This window comes from Eurytemora carolleeae, unplaced genomic scaffold, assembly GCF_000591075.1.
Source record: "Eurytemora carolleeae unplaced genomic scaffold, Eaff_2.0 scaffold128, whole genome shotgun sequence".
NCBI lineage: Eukaryota > Metazoa > Arthropoda > Copepoda > Calanoida > Temoridae > Eurytemora > Eurytemora carolleeae.
Window position 1 is genome coordinate 379,650 of NW_019396173.1, and position 24,612 is coordinate 404,261.

The window sequence follows — 24,612 nt, forward strand, 5'->3', positions numbered from 1 at the left end:
CCCCCCCCTCCTCCTTCTCCAATCCTGAGTACAAGCCATATTACCTTAATTGAATATGCGGAAATCCGATTAAACTGATTTGGATATATAAACGATTCCTTGAGTACAGTGTATTCAATTGTAAAATCCTATTATTAAATCTAGACTGGTCAGTATACAATGTACTGTAAAATATACAAATAAGAATAATAAGCAAAAGGTTTGAAATGTGTCTAATTCCTTATTATACATGAAAAAAAAATGCTTTTAAAGAATTGAATTTTTTTAAATCAATAACAAAAAAATCGAATACAACGGAATGTACAATTCAAAAATGGAAGCACTTGTGAATATATTGTTTTATGGTTCGGGTAATAAACTTGGAATTTGTTGTGAATTTAACTAATTAATTTCCTTTATAATGTCTGATCTTCTCAAGATATTTAATTACAGTTATAGAATCAGGGGTAGAAAATTTTTTATTTAAAGAGTTGAAAACATGACAAGGATATCAGCTAGGTCAGTTTTTCAGATTGTCTTATCAACTAATCCAGCCAATTCATTATCATAAGGGGTTACACAATAGTAAATCAAAGCTAAAAGCGTTGCGACACTTCAAAGTCGACAAAATCTTGCCAATTTAAACTAATTTTTATGGCAATCTAGATTTATATGGGTTAAGCTTTTTTTCTTTTAAAAACCAAAATTATTAAAATACAGTCGAGTAGGACATAAACAATCTGGAATAGGAAGACAACTGTTAGACTCAAGTTTGAGTACATATTCGACGTTCAAAATCATGAATTTGGATGGATACGTTTTCAGAATTGAGTTTTTTAAATTATTGAATAACGACGACGAAAAATAAAGTAAAAATACAGTAAACTAATTAGATGCTTAGGAATATATTTCTTAAAAGAAATTTGTCTGCAGTAAATCAATGCTAGAATCAATCATTTCATTTTCATCATTATATTGAATATCTTATTTTCTATGAATTTATACGCAGATTTCTACAAATTCTTCAAATATCGTCTTTTCAATAATAATTCCAGAAAATCTGCAAAAAATCTTTGTGACAAATGAGAAACTAGAATAATGAGAAAATAGAAACTAATAATTGAACAAGATTACTTATTTTCGAAAATAAGATTAATTTTTATTTTCTCAACCTGTTCCTAAACAACAAATTAGTTTACTGTAGAATTTTGTTTACATTTTATGTCGTTGTTATTTAATAATTAAAAAAAAAATATTCTGAAAACGTATCCAACTAAAAGTACGATTTTGAACGTCGACTTTGCGCTCAAACTCAGGATTTACAGATCTTTAAAAAGTTTTATATATCTAAAATGAATCCAAAATAATTAGTCTGCAACACTGCATACTTAGTTCAACTACCTTACATAGTCGGTCTGTCCCTTTAAATGATATATGCTTTATTCCCCTCCTACTCCTACTCCAATTCCATATTATTACGGTTCACACTGTATTTGTATTTTAAAATGTCTGCAGCCTAAATAGAAACAAAAACAAGGTAGGCCTCAGGCCTGCATTGTTCCTAGTATAGATTGTAGCACACGTGCTGTTTCCGTTTTTTGAAAACAGAAACCTAGATTTCTCACACGCACACCTCAAACCGTTATTATAGAAATAATTTAATATATTATTATATTTTAGCCATGTTTTGTGAACAATCCTCTCTGTGCCTTCTTCATACTGTTGGCCATCTTTATGCTAAACTGGGAGGTCAGATTTTCCAGAAACTTTTTAATGTTTAAATTATTTCAACTTGATATAGGGTGTCCCACTGAACGACCAGTTAATCTTTTTAGCATTTAAATTTACAGGAGATATGAGAATTTTCATTAGATTTCAATTTAATAAATAAAACTGAAATTGTCTAAACCTAATCAAATCTTTATAATTACAGTTGTTTTAAAGCAGAACACATTTTGAAAATGACAGGACTAGGGGACAGTGGTTTTTGTTTCAAGAATCATACTGGTCGCATGTTGATGTACGATGATGAATGCCGCAAATTCTTTCAAAGATCAAAGCAATTGAAGTCGTCTCTAAACTATAATGTTTCCTGGAACACCTGCAATAATTCTAACCTAGAGTACGTTTCACCATGTTATTCTCTAGGTTGGATTAGGATGTGTTCTTGGAGGTAGCGTTGCAACAATAACAGGTGAATGTTTAATCATTTCGGGGAAATTCGAAAACTGTCACTGGAAATTTTCAAAACTTTGATTTAGAAAACTGTAGTTTGGGAAATTGTCAATATGAGAAATTGTCATTATGAAAATTGTTCCTTTTTACATTGTCATTTTGGAAAATATTAATTTGGAATTAGGGGTATTTTAACAAGGAAAGTTGTTTGGAAAATGGTTCTTTTGGGAACACTTGGGAATGTGTTATTTGGGATAGCCATTTGAAAAATTTAGGAAAATTGTCTTTAGGGAAATTATAAAATCCCTTTGACGTCCTTTAGTAAGTTACCTTTGGAAAAATGCCATTGTGAAACTTCATACCATGCATCTATCTATCAAGAGCAGCTGCAGGGACTCCACCCCTGGGATATCTATCTATCTATCTATCTAGAGTAGCTGTGGGGACTCCACCCCTGGGATATCTATTTATCTATCTATCTAGAGCAGCTGCGGGGACTCCACCCCTGGGATATCTATTTATGTATCTATCTAGAGCAGCTGTGGGGACTCCACCCCTGGGTTATCTATCTATCTATCTATCTATCTACAGCAGCTGTGGGGACTCCACCCCTGGGATATCTAGCTATCTATCTATCTAGAGCAGCTATGGGGACTCTACCCCTGGGATATCTATCTATCTATCTATCTATCTAGAGCAGCTGCGGTGGACTCCACCCCTCGGATATCTATCTAACTATCTAGGGAAGCTGCTGGGGCTCCACCCCTGAGATATCTATCTATCTATCTATCTATCTAGAGCAGCTGCGGGGACTCCACCCCTGGGAAAACTATCTATCTATATAAATATCTATCTATCTATCTAGAGCTGCTGCTGGGGCTCCACCCCTGGGATATGGTGATGAATGGAGCAGCTCCCTTAAATGGAGTTCTCGTTGGAACTGTTATATCCATCGTCTTCCCAGGTAAATTGTCAGCTGTCTTATTCATTTAAAGGGATCTTAATGTTCGATTCACAACGGTACCCTTGAGAGCTTTATCTAATCAAGTTTGTGTTTTAAAAAAACTGATAATTTTCATTTGTGGGGTCTCTTCTCAAAAGTGTCTTGTGCTATTATTGAATCAGAAGCGAAGAAGAAATTAAAAGAATTTCCGAGCTAGAAAACCGCCAGTATTTTCACATTAATGATCAGATTATTGATACGGGTAGTATTATTGTAAATCTGTTAATGCTATTTTTAAAATGGAGTTTTACCTACAGTTCCAACGACATTTCTTTTAAATTTACAAATAATTCCCCCCCCCCCCCAGTTTATTTTACAGTTTACAAATATGTCTCTCCATTTAAAACAAATTTAATAATAACTCTTTCCCATTTTGTTGCATCCTCTTCAAATCTACAAAAAAACCTCCCCCCCCACACCTTTCCCATTTTGTTGCATCCTCTTCAAATCTACAAAAAAACCTCCCCCCCCACACCTTTCCCATTTTGTTGCATCATCTTCAAATCTACAAAAAAAACCTCCCCCCCCACACCTTTTTTCTTTCAAGATCTTTGTAATACTTTCAATTTTCTAGATCAATTACCAAATAATTCTTCCCTCTTTATTTCGAAAAAAATCTTTTTATTTTCTCTATTGAAATATCTCTCGCCAACCCCCCCCCCCCATCGCAATCTTATCTACTGTATCCTGGGTATCAATATCAAATCTGAAATTATTATTCAATTTTCTTGTTCACTCGAGAAGAAGATTAAATGTGAATATTAAAATATTTTCCAATACCTATCAAATAGCACAGATTTATAACATTCATTTTTTTAAAGTGATGATGATGTGAAAAAATTACATTGAATGGGTGAATAATGGGGTTAAAACGTGATCGCTCACTCTGTCATGATTTTTTTTTTTTAGCGGAGTTTAGCTGTTTGTCTCTTTGTACAGCTGTCTTTAACCTGGTATATGTATCTGTCTGTCTGTCTGTCTCATTGTATAGCTGTCTGCCCATATTTGGGTTGTAAAGCTGACAGTTGGCAGACATGGTCACACCGGATAATAATATCATGACATTCAACACTGTTTCCGTTTTCCCACACCATTTTATAATCATTTCCTTTCCCCCTGTTCTTCAGTAAGAATTGGGAGGAACGTTTTTTCCCATATAGGATCACATATTCAAAATAATGTAAAAAGAGCATTAATTTATTTTGTTAATTCTCTACCAACCCATGTAAAGTAAAACTGTACATATTGGAACATTGTTAGTCATAAACTGCAATTCTCTGTTCCCGGTTCCCTTCTTTCCATTCTGTTTTTTTCTAGTGTGTGTTCCTGTTTTCCCAGTTGTTTTCAGTTTTCTCCTGTTTTATTTCGGTTGTTTTTCTTTTCTTTCCTCTTTTTTTTCTGGTTATTTTCTGTTTTCTCTACTTTTTCCCCGGTTGTTTTCTGTTCTCTCCTGTTTTTCCCGGTTATTTTCGGTTCTCACTCTTTTTTCTCAGTTGTTTTCTGTTTTCTCCTTTTTTCCCCGGTTGTTTTCTGTTCTCTTCTGTTTTTCTCCTGATTTTTTTTGTTCTTTCCACTTTTTTCTTAATTGTTTTCTATTCTTTCTATTTTTTTCGGTTGTTTTCTGTTTTCTTCTATATTTTTTCGGTTGGTTTTTTGTTCTCTCCTTTTTCGGTTGGTTTTTTGTTTTCTCTTTTTTCAGGATATTCTCTGTTCTCTCCTGTTTTTGTTTGGTGTTTTCTGCACTTTCCTGTTTTCTTTTGGTTATTTTCTGCATTCTCGTGTTTTCTCCGACGGTTTTCTCCTTTTTTTGCGGTTCTTTTCAGTACTCTCCTGTACTATACTTTTATTTTATACCTCTTATATTTTCTCAGGTTCATAAAAGTCTATTTATCCTATTTTACTTTGAAAAGTTGTTTACGTCTAGTCTTTTAATAAAAAGAAACCCTGCCGGCTAGTGCCTGTTACCTATCTTCTGTAGAATTGAATGTGCGGCAGGTTTTTACTTCAATTTGCTTTAACCCTTTAGGCTCTCCCTAAAGTGATCTGCATACCTAATATACATAGGCAGGCTTATTGAAGCGATTTAAGCATTATGCAGAACACCATAACCCTTTGCTAATAAACAAATGTGTATGTTTAGAAATTTTTTGTAAAATATCTTTTATGTTCGGTACAACAAACCCTCATCATCTGAGGACAAAAATAAATTGGAAAAAAACTCTAATTTTCTAATCCCTCTGTCCCTATTAATACCAATACCTGAGCATAAGTGTAATCCTTACATTAACTATTTACGGCATTAGGTTGCAAAGATATAAAACTATAAAATCCGGTTTATTAAGTACCGGGCCGACTTGTAACCAGCTAGAGCAAGCTGTACATGCTACAATTACAAACTATTTAAGGAAAACTGGGACAGTACGCCAAACGAATGACCCCCTTCTAGTAAAATGTATTTTATAAGGATTAGAAAAATTAAAGCTTATCTAAATTTCTTAGAAAATTATTCATCTTTTGAAAAATAATTATTTTGATATGAAGGTATGAATGGAGGGGAGAGAACTGCACACATGTGGATTGCAATCGTCATTGGATCCGTTGCAAGGTATAAACTATCATTGTAAAAGGCGTTTTAAAGGGACTGCCTACGTAATTTCAAGTGGAATTGGAATTTGATCAAAATTATTAAAAAGATAATTCTTTTTCTATCTGAAAATTCATTACTCAGCGTTTTTTATTGCTAAAATTGACATAAGGATTTTATGCAGCAGAAAAAAGAACGAAATTTCCAGAATTTAGCTCTTTTAGTCGAATATCTTCCCCATTGTTGGTTTTGTTAATGATCAATATAGTACCTCTGTGAATCAACCATGTCAATCTTTAACCCTATCAAGGTTGGGGGGTCTGAATCTATGTATAGCCCCCCCCCCCCTAGAAATAGGCCTTAGAGAATAGGTATAGGCTTGAAATGCATGCTCATAGCCCAATTTTTCAAGGCCAGCTCAAAGAAAAAAAATTAGACCGATAACTTTAATTGTTTGGGTGCTAGAGAGGGTGGAAAAAATGCCTAAAAAAGGGGTCAAAAAAAATTTAAAAATATTTTTGTTTTGTTTTAAACAAATATTAAACGGTGTTTCATGATTCTACATGCATTTATCAAGGGCTTTAAAAAAAATAGTTTTAAGATCTGTCACAAACAAGTTATGAGCAACTTTATATTTTTTACAGGCCGGACTTTTTTCCGCCCTGTACCCTACCCCCTATCCTAAAAATAAAAAAAATATTTTTAAAAAAAATATTTTAAATTACTATTCACTAAAAGTCACACAATTTCACAGTGATAATGTCAAAAATGAGAGTGCTAGTACAAAAGCACTACAGGGGGGGGCGCCAAACGCCCCCCCCCCAGCCAGAGAGTCACTTGAAATTAAGCCTGTAGGCTGTAGGTAGATAAATATTGTAAGAAAAGCAAATTATTTTTTTATTATTTATTTTTTTCTGAATAAGGATGTATTTATGTAAATATGATATACACTCCCCTAAAATTAGCTTGCATTATACTTCATATTTTAAATTTTAAATCTATCCATCTATCTATCCTAACCTTGATTACATCTATCTAACTATCTATCTATCTGAACCTCGATTATATCTATCTATCCATCTGAACCTCGAATATATCTATCTATCCATCTGAACCTTGATTACATCTATCTATCAATCTATCTATCTAAACCTCGATTATATCTATCTATCCATCTGAACCTCGAATATATCTATCTATCTATCTGAACCTCGAATATATCTATCTATCCATCTGAACCTTGATTACATCTATCTATCTATCTATCTATCTGAACCTCGATTATATCTATTTATCCATCTGAACCTGGAATATATCTTTCTATCTATCTATCTATCTGAACCACGATTATATCTATCTATCCATCTGAACCTTGATTACATCTATCTATCTATCTATCTATCTGAACCTCGATTATATCTATCTATCTATCTGAACCTCGATTATCTATCTATCTATCTATCTACCCATCTGAACCTTGATTACATCTATCTATCTATCTATCTATCTATCTATCTATCTATCTATCTATCTATCTAAACCTCGATTATATCTATCTATCTATCTGAACCTCGATTATCTATCTATCTATCTATCTACCCATCTGAACCTTGATTACATCTTGTCCAAATTTACATAATTCCGGACCTTTGAAGTCTGCATGCTGCTTCATGATGGAACACGGTTTTTTAAATAATGCTTGTCATTAGGATTTATGCAATGGATTGGGATTTTAAATAAAATCAGAAAGAGAAGGTTCTTTTGCGATTTATGTCTTTTTCAATGTTGCATTTTCTCTAAGTTTACATTTTTAAATATAACATTTTTTATCGAAACCATTTTTAAAAACAACGAATCTTCTTAAATTATTTGTTATATATAAATATATTTATATATATATATTTGTTGGCCGAATATATTATATTAGCATTAATATTGCTGTAGATGCGAATAGTTCTAGAGTATAACATTTATTTGTTCAGATTCTCGTGGAAACTTTAAAATGTAAACATTTAACCTTGAATGTTAAAAAACGAACCAAAAAATGCCAATAAACTGTTTTACACCATACAGTAAAATTGTTTAACCCTAAACGAAGTTCAGTCTAAACTTGTAAAAATTGTGCAAATATGCTTACTGTTTGGGGCATGGGAAATTAAATTAAATATTTTTTTTAATTTTTAGACGAATATCCTCCCCCCCCTTCCCCCCTCCCCCTCCAATCACGAATTTATATTTAATCATGTTGAATAGAGTCTAAATTTGAACCGTAGAAGGAAAATATAATTAAAACGAGGCGTTGAAATCTCTACCGAGATGACGCGATGAACTCTAGCTCTTTTCGTCCGGGATGATAATTGGGTTTGAACCCCCTCCCCCCCCCTCCGTAGCCCATCCTTTTATCAAAATAAATATACTATGGAGAATAATTCCAAAATGGGTTTTGTTGGATTAGATTAAATTAGATTAGATTAGATTAGATTAGACTAGATTAGATTAGATTAGATTAGATTAGATTAGATTAGATTAGATTAGATTAGATTAGATTAGATTAGAACCCCGGGCCCCCCAGGCTCCTGCCCCACCCATTTTAAAATTGGATGATTAGTTGCTTGGGGACATAAATGAACATTATGAGGAAGCACCATATATGACAGTAACACAATTCCATATTATCAAGTACTACAGGGTGTCCAACATATTATCAAGTACTACAGGGTGTCCAACGATTTTTACAACCTTCCAAAAAAAAGAAAAAATGATCAGTTTTTATTTTACAACAGTGTATATTCTTCGAGAGAAAATGTGCGATTTTTTTGGGACCCCCTGTATATTATTTGTGGCTGAAGGGTCGTGGGGTCGGAGGGTGGGTCTGAATACGATTAATTATTCTCCAGACCTAACCATAATTTCTTGTACGCTCCCCCTCCCCTATAATCTACCCTCCCCCCTCCGGTCTAAGTTAGGGAGATGGTTTTATAGTAATATATCTGAATTTAAATGTCTCTTGCCAAGTTGTTATTTCTGTAATGTGTTGATTGCCACTCTGATTTAATGCGGATTTGTGGATCGTTATACTAAAGCTTTGAATATAGATTATTCATGGTTTAACATTTAGATTTCAATCACTAAATGGAAAGATAGAAAGTTTGTATGAAACAACAGTGGTGTTGAGAATCTTAGAATCTTTGATGTATACGCCTGATCGTCCTAAATAAGTTTTGATCGACTTATATAAACGTAAAACTACTAAAATTTACAAATTTCATTTTGTAATTTTTAAAAAAGAAAAGGTTTATTTAAATTCTATAAGAGACATCCAAACAAAGGGTTTGAAATTATGTAAAATTCGTAAAATTAAGGAACTTATTACTTGACTCAAAATCTATTTTATAATCGTTATAACTGATAATCTGATGTCGCACGTAAATCTTTAACATTTCAAATTATGAATTTTGAAGGATCAAATAGTTAAAGTCTGAAACATCAAAGGTGTAAACCATCTGATTGCAAACATATAGGAATTGGAAAATCGTCATCAGTGATCGAAAGGATGGAAGCTCTTCTGAAATTCGATGATAATTTTTCCAATTGCTTCTTCAAAACTATAAAACGATAAAATCAATGGCCAAGGCATTGCGACACTTCTGAGTACGTTAACCCAGTTTTGAACTTTATGAAACTTTTCCCAGCAGTCGGACATATTCCTATGTTTATAAAAACAAAGAAGGACACAAATTCTCATTTTTATGTTTCCGAACTGCCGAGTTCCTCTAGCTTGTGTCTGTGTGTCGAGTTCCTCTAGGTTGTGTCTGTGTGTCGAGTTCCTCTAGGTTGTGTCTGTGTGTTTATAGCTTTAGATCTTGAAATTCTATACGGTGGACGGACAAAGATTTATTACTGCAATTAGGCATTTTTGAGCTCCAGCACAGTTTTGAGCTTCTATTTAGGCTTTAGTAACNATCACCAAATAATAAATATTGTTCACGTCCGTTTTCGTACTGGACTTTCAGCTTCCAAAATTTTCTTGTTTTTCTATATTTTATCAATTCTTATCTGACCTAAAATCCAACATGTAGGTAGATCTCAAAACAACATAAATATAGATAAATATAGTATAATTTAGAGAGAGATAAATCTTTCAAATATTGGATATTACAGATAGCTAAAACACAAGACATTCGATATATACATACATATATTTTTTATCTTCTTAAATTCTTAAAAGAACTGTAAGCGTAATGACGACATGGAAATGCCCGATTCACAACGGTACCATATAAAACTTTGTCTGATCAAGTATGAATTAGATCTCAATGTTTATAATATTAAAAACTAATTATTTTAATTGTGGTTTCTCTACAAAAGTGACCTGCACATTTCTATTCTGAAGAAAACATTTTTAAACCTAGATGAACGAAGATATCTTCCAAATTATTGATCAGATAAAGGTTTCAAGGGGTACTCTTGTGAATCTTACAATGCCATCTTTAAATAAAAGGTCACATGAAATTACGCTTACAGTCCCTTTCAAATGACTTAAAAAATGAATTCTTGATAAAATATGATCATAAATGATTTTCTTTTGATAGAATTTTCATATCGTGCCATTTCTTGTGGGTGGGTAGTGTCATCTAGTACTCCTCGAGAGTTTTTTACTAATGACAATTTATAAATTTCGTTTAATGTTTTTCCTCTGGTTTTTCTAAAATGGGCTTCTTTCGGGAAATTACCCAATAACCCCCCACCCCTCCCCCCGACGGCTTCGGAACATAATAATATTATGGCTTTTGAAATTAGGTATTACAGTGCTAATTCATAACAAAGACGATATCAAATTCGTCACTGAATTCCCATGTTTTTGGGACACCCTGCAGATTAAATGGTTTAAGTTTTAAATATTAAAGGTTTCCACCATCAGGTTGTAGATATATAGGGATTAAACAATTTGAGTTTGTAGCAAATACTTAATTTCTTTGCAGTTTTTTACACAACATTTTTTATATACCTATCTTAAATACGACACTTCAAATTGGAAGAAAGAAAAACAATGACAAACGGGTTTCACATGTTCTATTCAAATCCCTGTAAAATAGCAATATTTAAAGGATGATAATGTTATTATTTTGACCAACATCTTTTCTCAAGAAGGTGGTAACAAAATCTGTTTTAGATTATCTGCGATGGTTGTCGGGTGTACATTGATATAGATTTATTGAACACAGTAAAACGATTGATGATAATTCGAAAGCTAATTCACCCCCCCAGTTGACAGTCCCTTTAAATTACGTTGACAGTCCCTTTAAATTACGTTGACAATCCTTTTATAATACGTTGACAGTCCCTTTAAATTACGTTGACAATCCTTTTAAAATACGTAGACAGTCCCTTTAAATTACGTTGACAATCCTTTTATAATACGTTGACAGTTCATTTAAAATTGCAAATTGTAAATTTGTGAAAATGTAGTCTATAGTAATAGATACAGTATCTATTGTTTTATAATTAATTTATTTGGTTGACATAGTTCCCACGCCACGACATTACAGGGGGAGGGGGGGTCACCCAATAATATCACCCTAGGTTTCCTAGTCATTAATAAATGTAATTCAAAAAAATTTCAATATTTTCACAAATAAAATTTTGGGTTCTGGATTTTTTTAATGCAGAAAGCTAAGAAAATTCTAGACACAGGAAAAAAAATTAAACAATATTTTTGCCATTCTTTTAAAACGTTAACAATAACATTTCGAATATTTTCTGTGATCTATATGCAAGATGAAACTTGTTGTAAAATTCTAAATTCTAAATTCTGGTGAACTGAAACTGACACACGCCAGGGGTTTGATTGCACCCTAGGTGGCCTACTTTTTACTCAGGATAGTTTCATGTTCAACCCTCCACCCATTCTAAACCATCCAAACCTTTTTAGAGTTTATGTTTAGTAAATAAACATCCATATTTGGTTCGTGGCCGACCATCTCCCTTACAATTATAGAAAATATTTTAATCTTTACTTCTTTCCAAAACTCACAGTGAAACAATTGTCGTCTCCTTTCTTTCTTTTATAACGAAACATTGCAATTTTGCTAGTTTTTTATACTGATTTATTTCTAATCATTCACTCATTCACATTTTTTCTAATTTTTGGTCGTTGTCCCATAAAGCTGTCACTTATTATCACAATTTTTCGTTGATTCTCTGTTATATTCTTTTTATTGGATGATGTGTTTTGAAAAACTCTGTAAGTTTAAAGATTGTTGAACTATAAACCAAAACACGGTTGTAATTAAATAGAAGAAACCGAACTGATCCTGGGGGTTATGACTTTTAATCTCAATTGTACCCTGGCAAAATTTTATTGGTATATTTTTTAATTTAAATTTATTTCAGTGTATTCTTTGCGAGTGCGTTTCTGAACTTTCTGGGTAAAGTCAATGTTCCGTACATGGCTCTTCCGTTCAATATTATAGGTAACATTCATTAATTATATTTTGTATAATGCATGATATAGCCAAACTGATTACTCGCCTCAAAATATTTTTTTTAATTTCAAATTTTTGCAATTTCAAACCAGACTACAAATAGTCAACGTTTAAGATATGTTTATACATTACATATCATCAGGTTGGTTGCAAATATATGGTTTTAGAAAATAAGAGTTTGAGCTGAGTGATCATTTCTTTAACAAAACAGCAACGAAAATTTAATTTAAATTAACTTAATTTAAAAGAAACAGTGAACATTAAAGGGAGTGTTCGCGAAAAATGAAAGGGGATATAGGCTTAGTTCGATAAAAAAAAGCGCTTTTGATCGCTACTAATCTTACTTCTATCTGTTGCGTCTATAAGGAGAAAATTGTTAAAGACGTCTCATACCGAATAACTTTGCGCCCATACAAATTGAGAAAATTGCAACTACGACTTAGACCGTTAAAAAAATCAATTTAATTTCAAACAAATCATTCAGATATTACAACCTATAGTCATCGATTATCTTTCGTCACATTTGTTTTATAGTTTATTTTTTATAATATTTGTTAATTAATTTGTTTATTTCTCTTGTCGCTTGCGCAACTATCTAAGAATGCCGCACACCACTCACAATTTTCGAAATCCGTTGAAAACGTTTTATAAAAAAAATAAAATATTATAAAATATAAACTATATACAAATGTGGCGAAAGATAATCGATGACTATAGGTCGTAATATCTAAATGATTTGTTTGAAATTAATTTGATTTTTTACGGTCTAAGTAGTATGTTGCAATTTTCTCAATTTGTATGGCCGCTGCTAAGTTATTCGGTATGAGACGTCTTTAACAATTTTCTCCTTATAGACGCAACAAATAGAAGTAAGATTAGCCGTGATCAAAAACGCTTTTTTATCGCATTAAGCCTATACCCCTTTTCATTTTTCGCGAACACTCCCTTTAATATTTAGTTAAATAAGATTACATAAACTTTAAACTGAAAATTAAAATTAAAAATGTACTGTACTTTGACATGAACATGACCATGAATATGAACATGAACAAGAACATGAACATGAACAAACATGAACATATGAACATGAACATGAAAATTAACATGAATATGAACATGAATATGAACATGAATATGAACATGAATTTATGAACATGAATATGAACATGAACATGAATATGAACATGAACATGAACATGAACATACACATGAACAAACATGAGCACATGAACGTGAACATGAAAATTAACATAAACATGAACATGAACATGAACATGAACATGTACATGAACATGAACATGAACATGAACATGAACATGAACATGAACATGAACATAAACATGAACATGAACATGAACATGAACATGAACATGAAATACACATGAACAAACATGAGCACATGAACGTGAACATGAAAATTAACATGAACATGAACATGAACATGAACATGAACATGAACATGAACATGACCATGAACATGAACAAAAATGAACATGAACACAAACATGAACATGAACCTGTATTCCCTAGCTCTGTGTATATTCCTGACCCTGAAACCTGCTCCTGAACCAATCTCTATTGTGGCGCGAACCTTTAATGCTAGGAAAGCAAAATCAAATAAATTATCAAAAGAAAAAAAATCTTTTTAGATCGATTTGAAATTCATTAAAGCCTTTAAAATAAATAATACATTTTTCTGCCAAAAAATTGGTCGATTAAAAGGAATTGATTTTCTAATTCCTATATCTTTACAACCCGATTTCGTAGACCTTTGATATTTTAATTAAACTATAAATTCTGGTAGATCAAGTAGTATAAATTAATATTGAAATATCAAAGGTTTTTAAAATCATGTTGTAATGATTTCGGGATTAGAATATTTATGTTTGTGGAAAAATCTTAATTCCTTTGCTTGAGTTTTTTTCCACACTTTTAAAGTACTTTTTAATGTTACATTTTTAAAATTATGTAAACTATATTCAGAGATTGTTCTTGCTTTAGTGACCCCTATTGCGGGGATGGAAGGTAAGAAATAGATAATTGATCAATTTTTAAGCTTTAGAGAGCTTCGCGCCCCTATTTATGTATGTTTATCGTTTATATATTCTCGGCATTTATTGCACTTTTTTCTTGGGTTACCATAGCACGTGGATTTAACGGTTCTGTCAATATTTCAGAAAGTTGTGACTTTCGAACAAAATTTGACCTTTTAAACATGTTTTTTTCTGGGGATAACATAGGGTAGAGAAAATTGAAAATATTTTTAGCTTTTATGACACAGATTTGTTCTGGTTTTCAAAAACTGTGGTTTTAGTGTAGACCAAATTGAGAAATGTAGTTTTTTCAAATTTTTCTTGTAATTTACCATGGCACACACATGAAAAAATTAGTTTAGTGAGTCTTGAATGTTGCTTTCTTTATAGCCAACAAAATAAAATTTATTTTTTTTATGAAAAAAGCACTTTAAACAAAAATATTTTTATTGCAAAATTGTTAATTTATTTTAGAATATCTTGGTGTGGAGTTGGAAGGGGTATTCTAGTATCTATGGGGCAGGTAATGAAATGAAAAACGTATACTAACATAACTATGCCTTCTGGGCACTAGCCACAATAATTTTGCCAATTAATTCTTAAAGCTAAAGCCAAAACATGTTTTTATAGTTGTAAAATGTGAATATCTAGGTCTACAAAAAAGTATAAGTTAGTTAGGTAAAATCAATGGTCAAGGCTTTACGAAACTTTAAATTAGACCCTATCTTAGAAATGTAAAAACATATAAAATTATTCCATTAATCTAGGTGTATGCCTGTAATAGTATAGTCTCCTCTATGCTAATGAATCTTGGAGTTCTTTTATCTTCTCCTCTTCTCTTTACTATGAACACTATTGGTGCCACAATAGGTAATGTATATTACTTTTAGGTCGCTTCTCGACCCTTTATCTATATATGTATGACACTTTAATGGTAATTTCCGTACCACCATTTTTTCATTGTTCAGCGAAAACAAAAAAATTTCGCAGATTTTTTCTGTTTTAATTGCTGAATTTCCAAGAATTAAGAAGCTAGAAGCCTAGCATTAAATGATAATAGCAGACAAATATCTGCAAAATGTACATTAATGTATTTAAAAGGATGAAAGTAACGATGACAGAGCAGGTTTAATAACGAAATTTATCTTTTTATTATTTAACCAAGAAGAGTAATATATTCATCATTGTTAAAAAGATGGAACATATTTTAAAAACCTGTTTCATTCACGAAGTTGCTTGACAAAAATTTCTTTGTTTCTTATAAACTCAAATGGTACGAAATAGTTTTTAAGGTGTTAATTGTGTTTTTTTGCTTGATTTTTTTTGGGACACAACACATAAGCTTATTTTTTTTAGTTTTGATTAGGAGATTTTCTTTATCTTTTTTACAATTTGATCTTTTATTAAATAATTTGTCTGTTGAACAAGATTAAACAATTTTTTTCTAAAGGATTTTTTTTGGATTTTTTGGTTGAGTGAAATTGAATTTTTGCCACAAACTATATCCCTTTATCTCTGCCGTAAACCCTATATAGATGTAGGGATTAGAAAATTTAAGTTTGTGCAAAAGACTCAATTCCTTTGAAGTTTATTGATTAATAGATTAATTATTTTTGATTCTAGGATGTTTAATGGCGATATCAATTCTACCAGAAGAGGATTATTATCAGGTTTATATTTCATCAATTTAAAGGGACTGTCTACGTAGTATTAAATAACCTTTTATTTAAAGAGACTGTCTACACAATATTAAATAACCCTTTATTTAAAGGGACAGCCTGCGTAATATTAAATAACCCTTTATTTAAAGGGACTGTCTGCGTAATATTAAATAACCCTTTATTTAAAGGGGATGTCTACGGAATATTAAATAACCCTTTATTTAAAGGGACTGTCTACGTAATATTAAATAACCTTTTATTTAAAGGGACTGTCTACGGAATATTAAATAACCCTTTATTTAAAGGGGCTGTCTACGGAATATTAAATAAACCTTTATTTAAAGGGACTGTCTATGTAATATTAAATTACCCTTTATTTAAAGAACTACATGCTCGATTCACAACAGTGTCCTTTAAACCGTGAATGAGAAGATATTTTGTCAATTTCCTACCTTACCTCCTCGGACGAACATCCAAGTTCTACATATAACTCAGGAAATAAAGGGTCACATAAAGGGAGGGTTCGCGAAGTATGTTATGGTTATGGGATAGGTTATGGGATGATCTCGAATTGAATTCAATGTAGATCGCTACTAATTTTAATTCTATCTTTTGCGTCTATAAGGAGAAAGGGGTTCAGCCTATCCTCCCTTTCATTTTTCGCGAACACTTCCTTTAAAATTATTTCGACAGTCCCATTCAGAAAATATTTCTTTAGATTTGTAGGACTTAGTTCCATGTAAAGATTAAGATTTACAAATATGGCCAAATTTATGATTTGGTAAAATAAATGTTGTTTTGAAAAATACATTCATATTGGAAATGACAATTTATCGTGTCGTCCAAAACTGTTTTTAATTCCAAATGGTTTAGTGCAGGGGGGGGGGGGTGAAAATGCATTTTCGTAAATAACTTTTGTAACAATAAACAAATATTCTGAGTTTTGACGAAAAGCAGAATTAATGCAATTGTGGTGGCCCTGGGCAGTATACAACAATATTTTACTTTTAAACAAATTACCCATTGAATTTCTAGAAATCAGAAGAAACAATGAAATGAGAAAAATTTTCTGGAATATTCCAGAATCTTGATATACATCCAGTGAGAACCAAAACACAGTATAATTCATGTTATTTATTCTTTTAACTATGAAATTTCATTAAGATTGTTGCAATTTGCAAATGACCAATATCTAAAAAATGCCGAGAACATGTATAGCGGTATTTCATTAAAACAATTGTAGATTACAAAATTCTTAGCGGTATTTTTCAAGGAAGAAAAAATACAACATTCATTCCACAGTTTTCTGATTCTCACATTATTACCAGTATATAAAGCGGTATAACGATTTGTTTAAAGGAATTGAGTTTTGTCACAAACTCAAATCTTCTGATCACAATATCTTTGCAACCTGATGGTGCAAACCTTTGATATTTAAACTTAGATTATTTTATCTTTAAGTATTAAAAGTTTGAAATATCTATGGTCTACGACATTGGGTTACAAAGATATAGAAATTAGAACATCAGAGTTTGTGGCAAAAACTCAACATCTTTGTAACTGTTTTATAACTGTAAATTTGCCCTGAACATGTCAAGAGATATATCGCCAGAACCGTTAAAAAATTACAAAGTGGACACTAATGGGGAAAGGGGCCGGGGAAAGTCATAGGCTGCAAAAAAAAATCGAAATTTTTTCTTCTTCAATTTTTTATTTATTTTTTCAAATTTCAAATTTTTTTTCAACATTTTTTTCCACGGGCAACGCCTGGCCCTTCGGTAACGATATATATATATAGAATAGTTGGGAAACCCAGTTTCTCATTAAATGTGAGGTGACTCAACGTAGAATTTTTAAACCAGGATACTTAAAATTTGATGCAAATTGGTACAGGGGCTCATGAGTTATGATGGGACATCCAAACAGAGATTACTACTTAAATCTTAATATGTGAGCATCTAGAATTCGATAATTAGATCAATTACTGTATATAAATTATTTTCACATTTGTCTGTCTCTTATGACGGCAGAATCGTTAAGAACTAAACTATTAATATCTTGATCAAATATTGATTATTCATCTTTTGTAATTGGTAGATAATAGAACTAAACTATTAATATTTTATCAAATATTGATTATTCATATTTTGTAATTGGTAGATAATAGAACTAAACTATCAATATCTTGATCAAATATTGATTATTCACTCTTGATTTTTTGCATTTTAAAAATATATTTTAGTCTATAGCTGACCATCAAACCGATGTAAAACACTCCTGCACCCACCAAAAAAAAGAAAGTTATGATTTATTAATTCAAAAATTGGAATGAATAGTAGTGCAGAAAAATCTTCTGTGCCAGAAAGAGAGTAGGTTAAGAGGAAGATAATGGCTCCCACTCCCATTTTTGACACTTTCATCGTGAAATTTCTTGACTTTTAAAAACTAATAACCTGAAAAGATTTTAATCATTGAGTTTAGTATAAAAAGAAACAGATTGTATTGATTTTACAAACCCAAAAACCAGTTTAGTTTTGGGTTTTAAACCTTGTTAAAAATGTGCGAAATCATGTGCCTAGGGTAGTTATTGCAAATAAAAGATTCTTATTGGCTGGAGATGAGATGGCATATTTTATGAAAGCAGTGAATTGTGAGTTAAAGATGAGTGAGGAGTTGGAGGGGTTGTGTGAGGGGTTGAGTGAGAGATTGAGAGAGGNCCCTAAATATAGATCAAACAATGATAATTTTATAATTTAAGCCTAAAAAAAATACGATTGTGAAAGACAAGTTTTTTAAAGTGCACTTTCCAGTTTTGATGAGTTTTTTCGATGGACAAAATTGTTAATATTTCTAAACGTTTCTGCTTTCTCTTAAACCCTGTTCACTGTAATATTGAAACTTGCACATTTAACAATGAACAGACGTTTCGTTTATCATTTTAATCTTGGAGGTCGAAACTTAAATAAATTCTTGAAAACAAAACTTGGTTTATTAGTTTTGTTCCTACATTTCAAAGTTTAATTGGAATCCCAACTTAAAAATATGTTTCCGGCATTTGTGAATAAAAAAGAATGTTATGAAATTTGTTTTAAAAAACCGCTTTGGTATTCAAAACTCAGTTTAATTTGGAAAAATCTTCAAAAGTTTCTGCTTCACTGTATAATCATGAGTTTGAATCATGACGAGGGAAAGTACGTCTGTCAAAAACGTATCGGGTAGAAAAGAAACCATATTACAGGGTGAGGACGAAAATTGCCAAAAAGAATCAAATTTTGGCGTTTGTGAAGGAATTGAGTTTTTGTCACAAGCTCAAATTTCCTAGTCCCTATATCTATGGAACCTGATGTTGTAGACTTTTGATATTTCAAACTAAGATAATTTGATGCAAAAGAATTCATAGTTTGAAATATCTAAGGTCTACGACATTGGGTTGCAGAGAAATAGGAATTTATAGAAAATCAGAGTTTGTGACAAAAACTCAATTCCTTTCCTGCAATATAAGAAATGTATATTCAGCTAGTAATTTATCACACAAAAACTTTTGTTTTATAAATAGTCTGAGGGTGGTTTACTCAAATCAGACATGATACCTTGTCAATATAATGATATCTTGTCAAATATCTTGTATAAATCTAAAATTTACTCTCCTTATAAATTATTTAAAAACCAGAGATGTTTTAACTTCTTTAAATTAACATAAAGAATGAATTGGTCCTTATTTGTATTTATAATACTATATTTTAGTACAATAAAAAGCACTTATCTGTGTTTCTCTTTCCATGAAACTTTTAAGCATATAAAAACTTAATAAAGAAAGAATGAGATACTTAACATTTTATTATTATCTAAACCATAAATAACAAGGTACATTTTCATAAATAAAAAAATACATTTTGCATCTTAACCCTATTCCTGCTGGGGGGGGGGTCAATTTGACCCCCCCTGTAGTTTTTTTTACATAACTCAAAAAGTATTGGTCTGAGGCTGTTGAAATTTTCTGACTTTTCTTACATACCCAAAGCCCTCCCTTTAGGCCTAAAACCGGGCTTTAATACTAACTGCCTACCCCCCCCCCCAGCGTATCCTGGTTTTCAAGTACCCCAGCAGGGATAGGGTTAAATAAAAAAATTATGACAAATTGAATACTAAGAAAAGTAAAAATTGTTTGTTTTGAATCTTCATGACAGAAAGAAATCTCAATAACTGACGAGGGTCAACCTTGGCCGAAATATATTTTCAAAAAATTTGAAACTAACTTTATTTACTCTCTGAGGTTTGGAGCATCATTGAGACCGAATTTTATTAAAAAAAAAACTACATAAGTAACTGAACTAAATATATTAAAAAACAATTAAATTTTTAACTAAATTTTTAATTTTAATTTTGATATCTATTTTCTAGATTTATGACGGAGTGTGGGGCTACAATGCTCTTCTAGCCATGTCCTCTGTGGCATGTGTTTTCTTCCCTTTCTCCCCTGTCTCCTTCGTTGCTGGTCTAGTTAATACTCTAGCTACAGTCTGCATTCAAGCTGCACTTAGGATAACTATGGATAAGGTAATATGCTCATTACTACAGCTAATAGTAATAATGATGATAATAATAAGAATAAAAATACAAACTAGCTGGAGTACTCCACGTTGCCCAGGTTTTTATTGTTATTCATAATAAAAGTTTGGTATTAAATTATTATTTTTATTATAATATTTTTATATTAATATCTTGNAATAATAATAATAATAATAATAATAATAATAATAATAATAATAATAATAATAATAATAATAATAATAATAATAATAATAATAATAATAATAATAATAATAATAATAATAATAATAATAATAATAATAATAATAATAATAATAATAATAATAATAATAATAATAATAATAATAATAATAATAATAATAATAATAATAATAATAATAATAATAATAATAATAATAATAATAATAATAATAATAATAATAATAATAATAATAATAATAATAATAATAATAATAATAATAATAATAATAATAATAATAATAATAATAATAATAATAATAATAATAATAATAATAATAATAATAATAATAATAATAATAATAATAATAATAATAATAATAATAATGATAGTAATAATAATAATAATAATAATAATAATAATAATAATAATAATAATAATAATAATAATAATAATAATAATAATGATAATAATAATAATAATAATAATAATAATAATATCTTTTAGGATCAGCTTCCTGTACTAACTGTACCTATGACCCTGTGCACAATAGTAATATTAATGGCTTCACAGGTAAAATGTTTTAATTTAAAATTATCTTAAAACTATTTTCACATGTAAAAATTTAAACATAAAAATTAATTTTCTCTCTTTTGATTTCAGATTATGCAATCTTTTTTCTTTTAATTGCAAACTGGACATTTTTATGTTAGTTTTTTGATAAAATTGGTTTCTGCAAATAATAAATAAAATACGATATAAAACGGAATCTTTGTCGTCTTTGATTATTTGTAATTTAAAACTTAGATATAAACAGTCGCAAGTAAAAAAATCCTAATCTAATCTAATGAAAGAAAAAGGGTAGTCTACTTCACATTGGTAATACATCTGTTTATTGCTATCATTTGTTTAGTCACGGCCAAGTTCTTGTGGGACATCATTAATCAGGGTCCAGGTGATATTTTAATCACATATTTCAGTATAAAATTGAAATACAAATAGCTACACCTGAAAAAGAATAACGTTTAAAGTTCCTTTTGTCTACTTATATTAATTATCACTAATGTAAGATTGAAAAAAGAAAAGGAATCTTGTGATAGACAAAAATAGCTTGTCGTTGTTGATATTTACGTAGAGCTTTAAATATTAATTTGAAGAGAATATAACGAAAGTTTTTTTGGTAGAGCACTTGCAGTGCTCCAAAAATTAGTGTTAGATAAAAGCTTTTTATGATCAAGACTGAATGAGATATCCATGTTTTTTACTTAGAAAAGTTATCGTTTTCAATCGTGTTTTTCCTAATAGTGACTTAAGGTCCCGGATATCTGGTACAGAAACAGTGAAGAAAATTGTCTAATCTAAACGCTATGAAAACGACGATATCTTCTACATTATTGATCAGATGACATTTTAAATATTACCGTTGTAAATGTAGTGTACCTTGAAAGCACATTGCATTAAATAAATGAATTTGAGAAAATTGGTTCTTGTAATTTTTTTGCTAATTTAAACTTCTATAAATTCTTATTTTAAAACGTTGTTCCAAGGAGATGTCCTATCCTGAGAAGCAAGCTATAGAAGCTTGGAGACAGGCAAAAAGAAGGGCATTTAGTCAGGTAGAAAATATTCTTTAGTCTCACTCTCAACATCACAAATAAACATCAAGAGTCGAGAAGGATATGGATATCTAGATATTTATTCAAAATCCACCATAAAGGGAAAATTGACCTATTTCTTATGCACAAGAACGATTGTAAGAATTTTTATTGAGCATTGTGTTGTGTTCAACCAAATATCATGGCTGTAAATACGTGCATGTTTATATACGCAGGGTTACCAAAGAATGAGATTTAAACGCCGAATGTACTTGGAATTGAAAATTTATGTTTCCTTTTATTTATGACTCCCTGCAACTGTTAACTTATTTCTTTTTCCAACACATCATTAAATAATGCATTTAAAGACTATATTCAAGGCACAACAATATTTAAATCGTCATATTTTAAGAGTTCTAGGTTGGTTTTACAGTATCATCCTTTCAGGGTATCTCCTGTATCTACATATTTATTAATTTTAATTACTAAATAAAATTTTGTAAAACTATTTTAGGAATCAACTCCTGAAACTAAAAGAAACGTGTTTCTCCAGGTAAATATTCATAGAAGATTAATAAAGTCGTCTTACCTCGCAAGCTCTAAAAAACATAAGGGCTTCCGATAATCATTCAATAAAATCTCGAGTTTTCACTCTTCAGAATCCAATGTCAAAGTTTGGTTCTCCTAGGAAAATTTGGGGTCTCACTTTCCGATGGACACAAGAAACGGCCGGGTCAGTCAATATTTTCGAAAAGTTAGGAATTTTTCAGGAAAAGCTTGGGGCCTCAAAATCATGCCTCCAAATAATACACCCAGGGCCTCCAATATTATTCCGATTAGATGATTTCTGCAGACTTAATTTATATATTGGCTAACTTTTAAACACGTGATCCCTCCACTTTTAAACATGTGATCCCTCCCTTTGATATGAATGTTTGAAGGAGGGTTCGGACGAGGAGTACCATCTTGATTTTTGAAAACGTCGGCATTCAATCGGCATTCCGTCGGCATTCTTTGACTGGATTAAAATCAAATCTGTTTTATTTGATCTCATTTAGTTTTTAGGTATTAAATTCAATCAAAATTTATTAGGTCTTGATAAAACATTAATTTCAAAATTTCATGTTGTTTACTAACCAATAAAATCAGAATGAATGTCGTCTTCGCTTATATATAATGATAAAATAATTGTGTACAGCTGTTATAAAGTTGTGATATATTCCTGTATAAATAAATGTCAAAGACGAAAATCATTTTTCTATTTAATGTTTATCATTACAGTCAAAACCAAAGATTGGTCATAAAAAATTTCGTTTTAATAACATCGATTATTGATATAATGCACCTTTTGAATTAAGAAATCTTTAACGAAACTTATATTGATTAAATCTAAAATAAAAAATAGTGTCCGAGTGAAATGATTGAATCAAAATATGGGCAAATCAAAGAAATAACTAAAATTTGAATCGATTACAAACTGTATATAGTTTGTGCGCAGACATTAATATTATTTACTTATTAATTAAAAAAGCAAAAGCAGATGTTTCAATTTTTGTTATTAGAGCCTAGGCTACAGTATTATTCTATTTGTTTACTTCAAGAACAAACTCTAAAAGTAGTTGATAAAAGACGACATTTGAAAATATCTGATTTCAGGATTCCTCTCCTGAGGAGCTTGAACCTGCTCTGGAAAAGATTCTGGATAAAATATAAATTATTATTTTTCATTGTTCATTCTTCGTGCATCCTCATCACCGATTTAAAATTATATTTAGAAACGATTTCAACATGATTTATGTGTAGACTATGAAATACAGGGTTACTCACTTCGTAGGATAAAGTTTCTTTACATTAATGATTTCCAAAACTTATTTCTTTCTTTGCCAAATCATAAAATAAACAAGACAAAAGACTTAACTTAAACTTGGGATCGTCATATTTGAAGAGTTTCAAGTCGTCTTCACAATCTCATCCTTTATGGGTAACCCTGTATTTCAAAGCTGGGCTACAAACTTCATCCAAACAGTAAACTTTCCGAAATCTAGAAAAAAATTTTGTTTTAAAAGTACGATAATTTCTGGAATATTTTTATAGTTTTCTAACAAGATTGTGGAGACCTGATTGAAAATTGTAAAAAATGTTAGTTTCTTAAAGGAAGTTTGTGCACTTAGTATTTTTTTAGACAAAATGTATGCATGGTATATTTCTCAAATTATTTATGGTTTTTTTATTAGTCATAATATCCTTTGCTCAAGCAAAGGTGACTTTGTTAACCATTAATTATAAAACCTCTATAAAATGTCGTCTTCAACTTGAATCTCCTGTCGGAGACAGCCAAACCAAACTTTCAGCCCGCAAATTCCATTGT

General features: G+C 30.7%; 1 protein-coding gene across 1 annotated transcript in view; it reads left to right on the forward strand.

Annotated features, from left to right (window-relative positions):
- LOC111697172 (urea transporter 1) overlaps window positions 1-24,026 on the forward strand; it is a 29,105-nt gene extending 5,079 nt beyond the window's left edge. Inside the window, exons 4-19 of the mRNA XM_023467075.1 lie at window positions 1,660-1,728; window positions 2,128-2,173; window positions 3,020-3,118; window positions 5,699-5,762; window positions 12,135-12,214; window positions 13,757-13,829; window positions 14,210-14,251; window positions 14,734-14,782; window positions 15,027-15,129; window positions 15,883-15,929; window positions 20,322-20,477; window positions 21,157-21,222; window positions 21,563-21,604; window positions 22,197-22,265; window positions 22,759-22,797; window positions 23,901-24,026. Coding sequence (XP_023322843.1) covers window positions 1,660-1,728; window positions 2,128-2,173; window positions 3,020-3,118; window positions 5,699-5,762; window positions 12,135-12,214; window positions 13,757-13,829; window positions 14,210-14,251; window positions 14,734-14,782; window positions 15,027-15,129; window positions 15,883-15,929; window positions 20,322-20,477; window positions 21,157-21,222; window positions 21,563-21,604; window positions 22,197-22,265; window positions 22,759-22,797; window positions 23,901-23,957 — 1,101 coding nt within the window. The 3' untranslated portion in view covers window positions 23,958-24,026. The remainder of the gene's footprint in view (window positions 1-1,659; window positions 1,729-2,127; window positions 2,174-3,019; window positions 3,119-5,698; window positions 5,763-12,134; window positions 12,215-13,756; window positions 13,830-14,209; window positions 14,252-14,733; window positions 14,783-15,026; window positions 15,130-15,882; window positions 15,930-20,321; window positions 20,478-21,156; window positions 21,223-21,562; window positions 21,605-22,196; window positions 22,266-22,758; window positions 22,798-23,900) is intronic.
- The last annotated feature ends 586 nt before the right edge of the window (window positions 24,027-24,612 follow it).